Below are 13617 nucleotides of genomic sequence, written 5' to 3' on the forward strand. Positions count from 1 at the left end.
CAAGTCACTTTGGGTCCCCACTGGGGAGAAGGGTGCGTCTTGGCAGCTGACTCAGCAGTGTTCCAGGTGCTAGAGCTGAGGACAGCCAGGACCCAGATTCACTCATGTGAGGAGACTAGGAGAGGGAGGTGGCTGGGGCCCAGGCAAATCTCTCTGACACAGCTAAGAATAAAGCAGGGAGCCAGGCAGAGGCTGGGAGGGGTGTGGTCAGAAGGCAAGGCTGAACTCAGACTTGGGGAGGCCAGAATAGGAGGGGCTAAGAGGAGACAGGTAGCAGGGTCCCTTTTCTTTGCCAGAAGGAGATTAGAGACAAGCCAGGTACGGGTGATACTAGGGAAGGCACAGAGATTGGGGGGGGGGGGGAGAGGAAGAGGATCTCGGTGCTGTAACCTTCTCTCCTTCCCAATTCTGTGGTTAATGCACAAGTTGCATTTTTTAGTGGCAGGAGAATAGATGATAAGGAGACCATTTGGGGTGGGGGAGTGGGAGAGCCTCACAGTAGAGTATAGGTGACTTAAATAAACTTAGGCATGCAAGTGTTGCTTTAAGATGTTCTGGCATTTCATCATCCACAGCCCTACAGTGATCATAAGAAACTAAACTAAAGCAACTAATCTATTTACTGTTTCAGTTAATTATGAAATTTTAAGCAATTAGGAAGCAATCAGCAGGGTTCCTCCCAGAGCTGAATTTCCTCTTGTGTATGTTTGCAAATTAAATTACTGCTTCTTTGTATACCCAAGAATACACAGGTTTTGTGGGACATTAATTGTAGGGTCTCCTCAGTTCTTGTGCATGTGATGCTCAATTGATATTAGGATTATGGCTCATGTGGACAAGATGCTTCAGCCTCTCAGCCTGAAAAAGACCCAGGAGGATTCTACTAGCACAGTTGGGACAAACCATATGGACACATGTGTGATTTCCCCACACATCTGGGACTGTTTCAGGTTTGGAACAAGATATACAATGAAAACTGATCTATATTAAATGTTCTGATAATAATAAGTAGTTTATGTATATATACAATATATAATGTATATACAGTATATATGCTATACAATATCTCCAAATAATTTATTGCTTAATCTGTATTATGAGATTTTTTACTAGCAAAACTCTATTTTTTAATTTTAAAAACAAAATAACTTTATTTTTTATTTTGAAACAATATTAAAAAGTTAAGATTGGGCAATGTTGCTGAGGGTTGAAGGAAAGTTCCTAGCATGACTGCCATCTAATGTCCTCCCTCTTCACAAATGATAACTACAGAACATATTGTGCAATTCCAACAGCTTTAATCTTGCTTAATGGGTATAACATATGAAGTGATTAACAAGCCATTAAAATATATGAAGTAAATCTAGTTCATTCATGCCAGGATTACAAACTACTAATTGTTTTCTTTGGAACTGAATTATGGCTAAGGAATTAATTTGGATCCAGGATATCCATGGTTCAAATATCACTCTGTGATGCAGTGGTCCCTAACCTTTCTGAGGCTGGGGAACGGCAGGGCATCAGACCGCGCGGGCCATGCCCGCGCGATGCGCGGCCCGGCCCGGCCCTGATTCCCTCTTCCCGCCCTCCCTCAGTAAGAAGCTTCCTGGGCCACAAGCTTGCGGCCTGGGAAGTTTTTTACTGCGGGGGGGCGGGGAGAGGGAGCCGCGGCCAGCCGCCATGGCCTTCGCGGCCCGGCAGCAGGCCGCGGCCCGCAGGTTGGGGACCACTGCTGTGATGTACTCTCAAGGTGGTCTTTGGTAATATGCTTCCTGTTCATCCCCCATCAGCAATATGACAGTAAGAGTTGCCTACTCTGCAGGGCAGTTGGAAAAACTAAAAGTAGGATTTAAAAAGTGAGGTTCTATGGGTGCTTAAAGTGCTATATAAATGTTTTGTATCAATAGGTGTTTCCAGGTTTCTTTCACTCCAATATTGACACTATTTAATTATTCACACGAATCCAGGTAGTCTTCCTTCAACAACTCATTCTCCTTTTTGCCCAGTTCCCGCCAACATCGGTGCTATATTGTAGCAATTTTGTTTTGCTTCCAATGCTAGACTTTCAGTTCTGAAATGACTAGGGTAAGTTTCTTCCTGTTCTGAAAGTGCAAAGTTGTTGGCGACTGTGTTTAAGCTTTTCTTTCAGAATTATCAGCTCAGCTATGATTTCCTCCAATGACCTAGTCTCTCTGCTCTTTTGTAAAATGGACAAGGTGAGGATAAGACCTTTCAAATTTTAATACGGCCTCATCATGGATAAAAAATTGATAGTTGCCCTTGAGAAACAACCCTCCTTCTTGGAAAGGCAGCAAAGGTAGCAGCAACACCAGGAAAGGTTTTTGATGCTCCAAAGTAGAGGAAGGCTTCCCACCTCAGTCTGGTAACCCACGCCATAACTATCCAGGCTTAGTCCAGGTTGCCAGCAGAAGATTGTGGATGTAAATAAGTAATAGATAAATATTTTGTTTATATACTTCCCAATCCCTCTTAGCATCTTGGCCTACTGTATCCAGACAGGTTTGACAGTGTCTAATTTTAGCATGTACACGGAGTAATATGTAGTTCTATGGCATGTTCCATTTTTTACCTTGTTTATTTTTAATGAGGGATTTTTGTTGTTAATTTTAAAAACTTATTTGATTTTTATGTCATTCTCCTAGAGAGTTTGCTCAGGATGGTGTACATCATTTCGTAGATACAGCAATTAATAGTTAAAACAATTAATTACAGCTAAGTTAAACTGTTCCAAATGCTTGAGTATCACAAGTATTTTGTTTTTATCTTTTATGTTTTTGTATTCTGGTCTAGGGCCATATAACTAAATAAATGAAAACTAAGTTCAAAATCAGTTTCTTAGCAGTTTAAAATAATATCCACACCAACAGTGCCAGTGTTGTTTGCCTGCAGTTCACCTGGAACTGGGTTGTGGTCTGAGGCGCCCAGTAGATTCCCCAACCACCAGCTTGGTGGAAGAGCTCTGTCTGGAAGAGCAGAATTGTGCTAGTTCCAAGAGGGCCCAACTGTTCCAGGAGCACATTCCACCAGGCGCGGGCCAGGACAGAAAATGCCCTGGCCCTGGTTGAGGCCAGATATACTTTCTTAAGGCTAGGAACCACCAACTGGTTGGTGTTTGCAGAGCTGAATGCTCTTTGAGAGGTTTAGACTCAGATATGCAGAGCCCAGACTGCGAATGGCATGCCAGATTAGAAGTCCGCACTCCTAACCACTACACCAAACTAGCTCTGGGTTAGTACCAATACCTTAAACTTAATCTGGAATTCAACTGGGAATCAGTGAAGTTGCTGGAGCACAGGTTGAATATGTGCCCCCCAGAAGGTTCCTGTGAAGACCCTGGCTGCTGCATTCTAGACCAGTTGCAATTTCTGAAACAAGGATAAGGGCAGGCCTGCATAGAGCAAGTTATAGAAGTCCAGTCTAGAGGTGCCGGTCACATGGATAACTGTGGCTAGGCGTTCTCCAGCCAAGTTAGGCACTAGTCCTAGATAGAAAAACGCCAGCCATGCTACTCTCAAAACTTGAGGCTCCACAGATAAGGAGCCATCAGAGGTTACGCCTTTGAGGGTGTTTTACATATGCAACTTTCAAAATTCTTTAATCAATGAGCAGAAAATTTTAGAGGATGAAGAAAAACAAAAACCTTTCCTTTCCTGTCATTTTCTTGCTGGAAAAACCATCCCTGAACTGCTTATCAACCCCACTGAGTGAATAAACATTCTTCAGGCTTCAAGAAACCCGAGAAGTGGCACAATCATGCAGAATATGGTTGGGAAACATAGCTATGTACACACCCACCTGGGGCCCCTCCCCTTCCCACCCCCATCATTGGCCATTTTGGGGGGGAGCAGGTCAACATGACCATATATGGTCATATCATCCAATAAATGTTTAAGAAATTAAAATTTTTAATTAAAAATTAACTCTCACCCATTCAGTAAACCCTTCCAGAGCCGTAAAGAAATCCCAAGGTTTTACAAAACCCTGGTTGAAAAAGCCTGATATAAATATTTAATGGTTCTGTTTTTGTGGGATGCTATTGTGATTTTATTACCAACTGAATAGAAACACACAAACAAAAAAGAAGAAGCAGCAGTTTCATATGATAATTTCATATAGGTGCAGACCAAACCCTGATGCTCTATTTTATGTTCTGGATAGCAAGACTATTTTTCTTTTTTTATATATGTGATATTGTATCTCAGCACCCTATCTGTCTTCCTGTAATTTAAGATTAGCCAATGAGCTTGCAATTATTTGTGCAAGAGCTCAGGAATCTTGGGTTCCTTACAGTAAAAACGGCAGCCTTTTCACTAGTCCTTTCATTTCGTCCAAGCTTTTTTTTTTTAAAGAAAAGATTTAATCCTTTCTTCTTCTTGACAACCAACAGTGGCTAAACTGCATTATTGTTCCATTATCAACTTCCAAAAATGGTGTGCTGCTTTCTTTACCAAAAACAAAGAAGCCGCTCTTTCTTTTACAATCAACATTTTATAGCTGTGCATGTAATTTAAATCTACAATCCTCACTATTCAATAGTGGTGGATTGATCTGCCAGCCAAGTCACTACATTGGCCTAATTTTGTTACAAAATATTTGCATAAAGAACTAGTTCCCTATTTTTATCATGTGACACTAACCTCCAGGAAACCTAATTTTCCAAGTGACTGAATTCACTGGTAATTCACAAGGAAAATTCTGCATCCTCAGTGACTCAAGCATTCTTAACTGCCAAGTCTCATATCTGGTTTCTTATGTTCTTTATTAAATGTTATAGCATACAGCACACTTTGGATTTAAAGTGGGAAATCAATACCATAAAGTAGTCTCATAACTGCATAGTGGATTTTGTCAGCCAAAACTGTAATTGTCATGGTTTTTCTAATAAACAGACTGGTAATATGCATGGACAAAGCTTAATTTTGTTCAAAGTATTTCCCCTGGTTTACTGTTTAGTTGTTTTTGTGAGAAGAGTGGTGAAGTTCTGTCTGATATACAAGAAATACTCAGAGAAACATATGGCTTGTAACATAGAAAGGTTATTGGGCTTAGAAATCTGTCCAAGTACTTAGGAGTTAAGGCTTTCAATGCTTGTCTGTGACCTGGGATATTAACATTCTAACCACGTACTCTTGTTCTTCTGGGAGTTTGCTAGCAAACAGCTTCCATCAGTGCTTGATCCCCTCGATCCATCCTGGCAGCACCCTCCGAGCAGAAGCATTTCCCAAACTGAAGAGAGTGTACTTGCTGCAGGAATCCATACTGGAAAATGGCATCTGAAGCCTAAAGCTAAGAAAGCACTTTTGAGCCTAAGCTCCCAGTTTCCTCTGACAGGCTATTATAAAACTTTCTGTGTATTGCACTAAGAAAACTCCAAGGATTTCTTGGGTCTCATAAGAATAAAAACATTTCAGTTCTTCTTTCATTTAAAACTTTAAATTTTTGCTGCTTTAAAAAAGACAGAACATCTGTCTCCCTCTGTTAATGACCGGTTACGCTTTTCCTTGGAGATATAGCAATTTCTGTTTTGTTTTTTATTCCCCCAATGTACCCCCCAAAAGGAGATTGCTAGTGAAAATACAAACTATAGAGGAGGAGGGTTGTTGTTCCCCTTCAACTCTAGCAACTCAATATATCTTCTGAATAAGCAAAATATAAATTCTGAGTATCACAAGCTGCATTGGGCATCACAAAAATGAACTGGCCATGTATTCAACTCTGCATTGGAATGCATATGTATCTGGGAGCAGATAGCATCTTGGTACCCTGAACTGCATTCAGTGTATGAGTCTGTGTTCTGGTACAACTAATCATGGATTCATACTATTTTAAGCACAAGACTAGCGTTAAGTTAGCAAGTTTTCATCTTGCTAATGTGCAGTAGCAAAATCCAGTATGATCTATGAAATACATTCCTTTCAATTTTTTCCCATCTATACAGCAATTAAAAACACATTATCTTTAATAATCCCATCTTTATATTAATTATAAAGGTTTGTTTCTGAACATACAGCTTGTATTAAATAAGGCCATTACTTAATACTGCCTATTCTGACTAGGTCCAGACATGGAAAGGTCTTTTACAATATCTGCTCCTTGAGATCTTGAACCTGGGACCATCCACATGCAAAGCACACCTTCAGCTACCGAACCCTTCTTCAGCTGCTACTGGACTCAACTGACTGTACTTCAATAGTCAGGTAAAATTTCATTTAAATTAAGGGATGGTTTTTTAAAGAATGTGCCACTATTTTGTGTTTGCCTAATGTAACAAATTTTGCATTTCTTTTGATTTCAATAACAGCATGAGATGCATTATGAATGCAGGCTAAGGAATGGTTTAAGAAATGTTATCCTAATGCCAAAAGATAATAAACTCATTCATTTTGCCTAATTATATTTGTTCTGTAATAATTTTGAAGATGCCATGGCTTGCATTGAAATATACATTGATTCAAATGGAAGCAGGTCCAGAAATCCAAATATATATTATTTATAAATTATAAATATTCAAACTTTACAGAAGCTATAATCTCCCCCCTGATATAATTAGGATGGAAAACAGTATATATTGAACCAGTTACTCAATGATAGAAATCATCAACTGACTTTTGAGATCACATTCTGTATTCATAGCCTAACTATTAAACAATTCTGTTACAAATATACAATATAGAAAAGCATTTCACTGGAATGTGTCATTCATGCAATCTGCTCATAGACAATTTTGTGAAAACTAAATTCACACATACTTGTTCATCACTCAGGAGTAGAAAAATCAACATTAAGTGTGTATCTGAAACAACTATCATATCTGCCATCATGAAAACAATAACTTTCATTTCATTTGATGTAATTGCAAACTTAATAGGTGTCAGTGGAAGATAGCATGTTCTGTTTTAAGTCATATTTTTTTATTATTGAGTGATATACCAGTATGTATAAATGAGCCAAAGCTACATTCTAAAATATCAACATATCATGTAATTGTCTATGAATCTATGAATATGTTACATTGATACTCTATTTTTGCAAAATGTTCTCATATGCACATATCTCATTAAATAATTCTGTACTGGAGTTGCAAATCCGAACTGGTCTATTGAGATTCAAATATAGAGGGCATTCCTAAAGAATGGGTCATGTTCAGGATGCCTTTACACTTATAGATAATTTGGGAATGCCTCTTGTCTATGTGTTACTGTGATCTACATCAGTAACAGATCCTGTGACAGACTACGCAGGATAAGGTGAAACACAAAACTCAAAGAAATCATAAGTGTTTATGGGCATGAATTATGATCTGAATGGTCCTAACTGAATGTCCAAATCAGCTTATAGTACCATCATCCCTCAACATTAAATATTATGTGGCCTGCTTCATAATGTTGTCATAAGGATTAATAAATTAATGAATGACAACATTCTGTGAACTTAAGTAGAGCACTATATATATCCTAAGAGAGCAATCCTAAACAGGTTAACTCAGAATCATACTCAGGTCTAGACAAAGGGGATTAATTCCAGGAAAGTGTTCTTTAAAGTACACTTTGATCCCTGCATCCCCTCCACTCCCAATTTTGGTGTTGTATCAGAAACAGCTTACTTAGGCCAGAATCCCTACCCCTCCATTTTATATTATAAATACGATCATAAAATATCATTGACCAAAAGGAAATCTGTTGGCATCTTGAAGTATTTTATTTTTATTATGAAATTTATTTCATGGTCTCTTTCCCACTACCTTTCTTTTTTTACTTTTTAAAAAAACAGCCCTTATTCTCCTTAACTGTTGCCATTGTTATAAATAGAAATATATAAATGTAAGTGAGAAACCAACATATAGAAGGTAGAAATTGCCATATACTCATCAAAATGTTAAGTATCCCTTTAAGTAAATGACAATTTACTTTCTATTTGCTTTAAGTAAACAAGGCAAGAAATATTAGCTTGATGTGCTTATTTTACACACTGATAAAAACATTAGGGTCCAAAAGCTTTGTCAGAGAAATATGAAGCATTCCTGTTTGCTGCTAACTTTGCCTAGCTGTGAATACTATAATGAACAGCAAATTAATCCTGCTCTGGAACAGATATCCATTCACAGCTGATATAATCACTCCTATGGCTTGTAAACATTTCAGACTCCTTGTCAGTACTTTGCTGGCTTTTGCCCATTCTCTACCAAAGAGAAAGCCTCTAAATATAATTTTCAATATACTTTTGGAATTCTAAAGGGAGTACTGCGTGTCAGCGCTTCTGAGTTTTGAAAAATGTTTTCTGAAAACAATTAAATCAACTAAAATATAAAAAAGAAGAGCAGGGGAAGGGGAAATGTATTTTAAATAATATTACTCCCTTTCTTTCTCCTTTTTCCTTATATGAGCTTTACTACCCACTCTTTGAATACTTTCCAATGGGACACTTTAGTACAAAAAACTATTGCAAGGCCATTCCAGTTCTATAATGAATTATAAAAGATTTGCAAGCAAATTGAGAGGTCAAAATTGTTAAATTATATCAGAGTCAGCATTAGCAATCAGAACAGGTTATTTTTTTAAGCTGTAATATTCCATAATGTTATGTAATAACGAACAAAAGCTTTTCAAAAACTGTTTTCACTGTGCTAAAGTAACAATCTAGACTTGTTGTAAGTATGTTATTCTTACAAGTAGTTCGCAGTTATTCTTGAAGGCAAGTCTTGGAGTTTCCTTAGCATAGTGCTGCTGGGGAAAATTTTCAGCATGTCCATCTTCATCTCTAGCCTGAAGGGAAATATAATGGCCTATTTAGGGACTTACAAATAATGGAAGGAAAAAATAAGCTAAATGCATAACAGCTCAGATCATTAAAACAAACGGGAATCCCCAAACACAACAATAGAAGCTTGCTTAAATACGCAGTACACCTTTTAGATATTTGAACTTGGAATGCTCTTTACACCACTAAGGAAGAACATGCAAATATAGGCTGGTGTAAGAGTTCAAAACAACAAAGCGATAAGCCCCCAAATGAAGCATTCCGCTAACTATTTTGAGCATTTGGGAGTTTCTATTTACTTTGTTGCATTTTATGGATTGTCACATATACACTATAGTTCTTTAACCTTAAGACAGTGCTCAAACAGTAATATGCATCCACTTTCATTTAAAAAAATAGGCTAATTCCCTTTAAAACTGTTCAGTTGTGATTTACGCATTGATGCTGTTAAGTGGATTTCCCCCTTATTCTTTACGTAAAGATTTGAAAGGAGCGGGCATTAAATGAGGGCAATCAAATAAGTTAGAAATATTTAATTTAAGAGGATGCATTAAAAGTTGTGGGTTATTTGGATCTACACTATTAATTAAGGAACCTGAAGTTTAAATGGAGACATTAATGCAATCCATTAGCGACTATACAGCTTGCATGCAGAATTTTCCTCCTAATAGAGAATCCTATTCTGGTTTAGAGTTAAAGCTAAGCAAGAGAGGTAGGGGAAAGGAGGAGTGTCAGCAGTCTGCTCATTACACCGTTCATTTGGATGACACTTGCACTCTGTTCTACTCTCATCTCATCTAATCCCTGACTGTTCACTCTCCTTCTCTCCCAGCCTCCTGAAATTCACAGCTGAGCTGTCTCCCTCACATATGGCTTGCATATAATTATGCATATTCTATTTTACACTGCATTAAAATGATGAGCTTTTGGCTTCAGGCCAGCTTATTTAAATAAGACCCAGTGAACTTGGAATGGGAGGTGGAGAGCGAGGAGGGGGAGAGAGAGGAAAGCCATACAGCAAGCAGCAGGTAGCTCTTTCTTCTGCTCCTATGATTAAATATGTCTGCTCTAAAAATGAAACAGAATTACCTAGTATGATATATAGATCAAAAGAGTCTGTGGGATTTTTTTAACACATATCTATGAATCCATGACAGACATTAAGCCTTTGTTAATGTAGTGTGAAATGTCTATTTTCGAGTGTCACTTATCAGAGCTTTTAATATTTGTTAGTGTTGTCATTCATAGGAGATAATTGCACCTTGTACATTTTGTGTCATGTTGCTTGCCTTCAGAAAAGCTGTTTGTCCCTACTTGTGAAGGTAACAAAATCGGAAATCTGTGGTAGTGTTGAGGGCACTAATGATTAGCAAAAGTACATAGGCTGAGTATTGCTCAACAATACTATTCCTTTAGCAGAGCTCATCTAATAGGAAACCTGGAGAAATTTAGCAAGAACAATCCACCTGACAAACAGGCAGACATCTAACATGAAGCCATGCATTGATAGACAATCAGAAAGCAAAGAATGAAGACCTATCAGAGGTAGGATCCACAGCAACATGGACAAATTCAGGGAGCAGATGTCTTACTCCCTCATTTTCTAAGGCTCCCAGCTGAGACTTCATATTCAGTTCTTCTATGCTCTGCAGTCTGATTGAGGATCAGGTAGCTTAAGACATAGGGCTATCACTTTTTTACTGCTTAATTGAATTATTGGTGTTTGTGGAGGGAGGTGATGGGAGATCATCGATCTTTGGGTAGAAGTCATAGACAGCAAGGGTGTGAGGTAATTTTTAGGGAGCAAATAGCATGAAAATGTTAAGCAGTCCCTTACTCTACTTGGAAACTTTTAAAAGTCTAAGCATGGGTACTAGGAGGAAGGGTCACTGCTAACTGTGTGCAGTTTAGTGCATACTTGTCATATCCATCTACATTTGCAAGAACCAGAACACAGAAGGATGAGGATTGGAAGACCCTTGGAAACAGAAAGCATGGGAGGGCTATAGTAAGGAGGAAGAACTGTGTAAAACCATCCCCATCTTCTTTATGTTTGAATATGTTACTCACTTACCAGCAATTCCATGTGACTGTTCAAGCAATAAGGCCAAATTCTAATAACTTTCTGTCTGAGATGGGAGGATCACTATATTTCAGATAGCAACTACACCATATTTGTTTCTAAATTAAGCATGAAGGTGTAAATTCAGAAATCTAGAAACTTCTGACAGAAGGGAGAGGAAATGGAAGAGTCAAAGAGAGCATGATAGCACAGTTGTGCTATAATAGCTGTGTTCATGTCCAATTACAGCTTAGTTGTGGTTTATTGTGATGCCTGAATAGGGCTACAATTAGCTAACCTTTAAATATATCATTAATAATGCCAAGGTATTTATTTTGTCAGAAACTCAACTAAAACAAAAGAGCGCTTTGAAGCCTGATAATATACACCTCAAATCCAAATATATTTAAGGCTGAACTAAATGTGCCATTAAATTGCACATATTTCAGTATTTTGCCCCCAATCTTTGTTGTTGTTTTTTAAAACAAAGGGTAAAGGTTGCAGTCTTATGGAGAAGAATGCTGTTGGGGGAGGTTTTTAAAAATTCTTCCAGCAGTTTTTCTCATAAAAACTATCCTCCCTTGCCCCCAGTTGTTGCTTGCTCTGTGCACAGTATTTTGAGTTCTTAGACATATTTAGATAGTGATTTCTGGATAGAGTGAAAGAACCAAGTTACTTATCAACCAAATAAGACCTGATAATTGAACCTAATGGATATGGTCTTTTACTACTAAGGCAATTCACAGTATTTTGTTTTTCCACAGGGTACCAGTTCATCATTATTATTTCAATAGCTAAGAAATTAGATTTGAAGTGTAGCCTAAAAATCAATGACTTGTAAATCCTGCAACGAACTGTAAACAAAATAAAGCCTATTATTATTTTCAGCCTATCATTCATACCAGACTAAACATTGTTTGGACAATAACATTTCACTGGGACTTGCTTTCAAATATGGCTGCTTGGGACTAGGACTTCCAGTTGATAACAAGTTATTAGGTAAAAGAATATACTTGAATTTTAAAAAAATACCTTTATATTCATGTACATAAATCACAATCACAACACCTAATAATTAAACAGCAAATAAAAACTAACCACATAGTTGAATATCTAAAAATCTAAACCTAAACACCTGGTCATGCTTTGGGGTTTCTGCTTAACCAGAGTAAGGAATTCTGTACACTTGATAAAGGATATTTCTTCTGGAGACAAACTGAAAGGGAACTGAAAGGGATTCTAATTTTCCTAAGAAGGGTATTGGCTTATCATAGCACTGGCTAGCAAGAATGGCTCCAGGAGTAAGTATGCAGAACTGTTAAGCTATCCTAAAGTGACAGAAAGCCTGGGTACAATTCAGCATTTATCTGTAAAAAACAGATTAATCCTTTTTCCCTAATGGATTGGTCCAAAACTGATTCAGTTTTGAATCAGTCCTAACCTGGCTCAGTTCCTAGAGGCTTGTGAGTTTTCAGTGCTTCTCCTGGTATAAATCTGTACAGTTTACAGGAGATGCAGGAAGTTATGATAGATGGCTGGCCCTGGAGTGCTTTTGATGTAATAGGAGCTAAAGGGCTTTCACACCTCTACAATTTGCTCATGAATTTTAAATCAGGATTTTACAAATGCTCCCCCCCCCCAGCATCCAGTGTGTGAATTAAGACTGTCAGAAATGGCCTAAACTGACTGGATTTCTAAAGTTCTATCTACTTAATTGGTTCCTGTCTCATACACAAACAATGTATATTCTGTCCTATACAGAAGTGGAAAACTAATTCCTCTTATGTTCAAACTAGCTGTGAAGTCTGCTTTAAAAGCGGGCAGGAAGGAGCAGGGAGCACCCACCCGGTGAAATATCGCAGTGGGAAATATCGCAGTGTGGGGCAGGAGCCGGTGGAAGCCCCCCTCCATGCCACAGCCTGTCAGTGGGAGTGGACCAAGGAGTCAGTGGAAAGGGGACACAAGCCACCAGCTCCCAGCTCTTGGGGCAGAGAGGTGGCAGCAGGGAAGCAGGAGCATTGGCCAGCCATGTCAGTGAGATAACAGGCAGGCTGGGGTAGGCAGCAAGCCCCCTGCCACTTATTTTATTACCCAAATAATTCTGCCAGCAGCTCTCACCATGGGAGAATGGAGGGAGGTGGGAGACTGAGGAGGAGGAGGTGGGCATGTGTCCTTCAGGTGAGAAGGAAGTAGGGTCCCTGCCATGCTCCATGACCTTCAGGAGTGTGGTGCAGTGGGTGGGAGAGCAAGTGCATGCTTGTGGCCAGATCCAACAGTGGCCTGAGCCTCCTGAACTCGGGCAGTCAGTGGAAAGGCAGGTGCTGCCTGTGTGCCAAGGGAGCAGGCAGGTTTCTCCACTGGGAAAGAAGGGAGGAAGGGGAGCAAAGCAGGTGTGTGGCAGGGCAGGGCAGAGCAGGGTAGAGGACAGCTGGATGGGCACCTTGAATTCCCGGGTTGATCTGGTGATGGCTCATCTGGGGTGACAGAGGATCCATAGGGCATGCCAGGTCCTCTGAGTGGGGGGAGGGTTCTCCCCTGATGGCAATCAGAGGGGTAGCATACTTACTGACAATGTGCCACCTTCTCGGAGTGGCCCTCAGGGGGGGAAGGCCCTCCTCCGGAGGGCAATCAGAGAGAAGGCATACTTACTTATGTTGTGCCCACTTCTTTGGGTGGCCCTCGGGGGCCCTCCTCTCCCCCCCCAGGGCCAATTAGAGGACCGGTACATCATGAGCAGTACCCTGCACATTTTGTTATATAGGATACCATGTATTCTC

At 39.3% G+C, this 13617-nt stretch overlaps 1 protein-coding gene across 4 annotated transcripts in view; it reads right to left on the reverse strand.

Annotated features, from left to right (window-relative positions):
• SOBP (sine oculis binding protein homolog) overlaps positions 1-13617 on the reverse strand; it is a 191462-nt gene that overhangs the window by 81241 nt on the left and 96604 nt on the right. For 2 of the 4 annotated variants that reach the window (XM_077302756.1, XM_077302737.1), the window contains one exon: positions 8688-8783. The exons of the other annotated variants lie outside the window; for them this stretch is intronic. In XM_077302756.1, the coding sequence (XP_077158871.1) occupies positions 8688-8783 (96 nt within the window). The remainder of the gene's footprint in view (positions 1-8687; positions 8784-13617) is intronic. 4 annotated transcript variants of the gene reach the window in all.

Source organism: Paroedura picta, chromosome 1, assembly GCF_049243985.1.
Source record: "Paroedura picta isolate Pp20150507F chromosome 1, Ppicta_v3.0, whole genome shotgun sequence".
NCBI lineage: Eukaryota > Metazoa > Chordata > Lepidosauria > Squamata > Gekkonidae > Paroedura > Paroedura picta.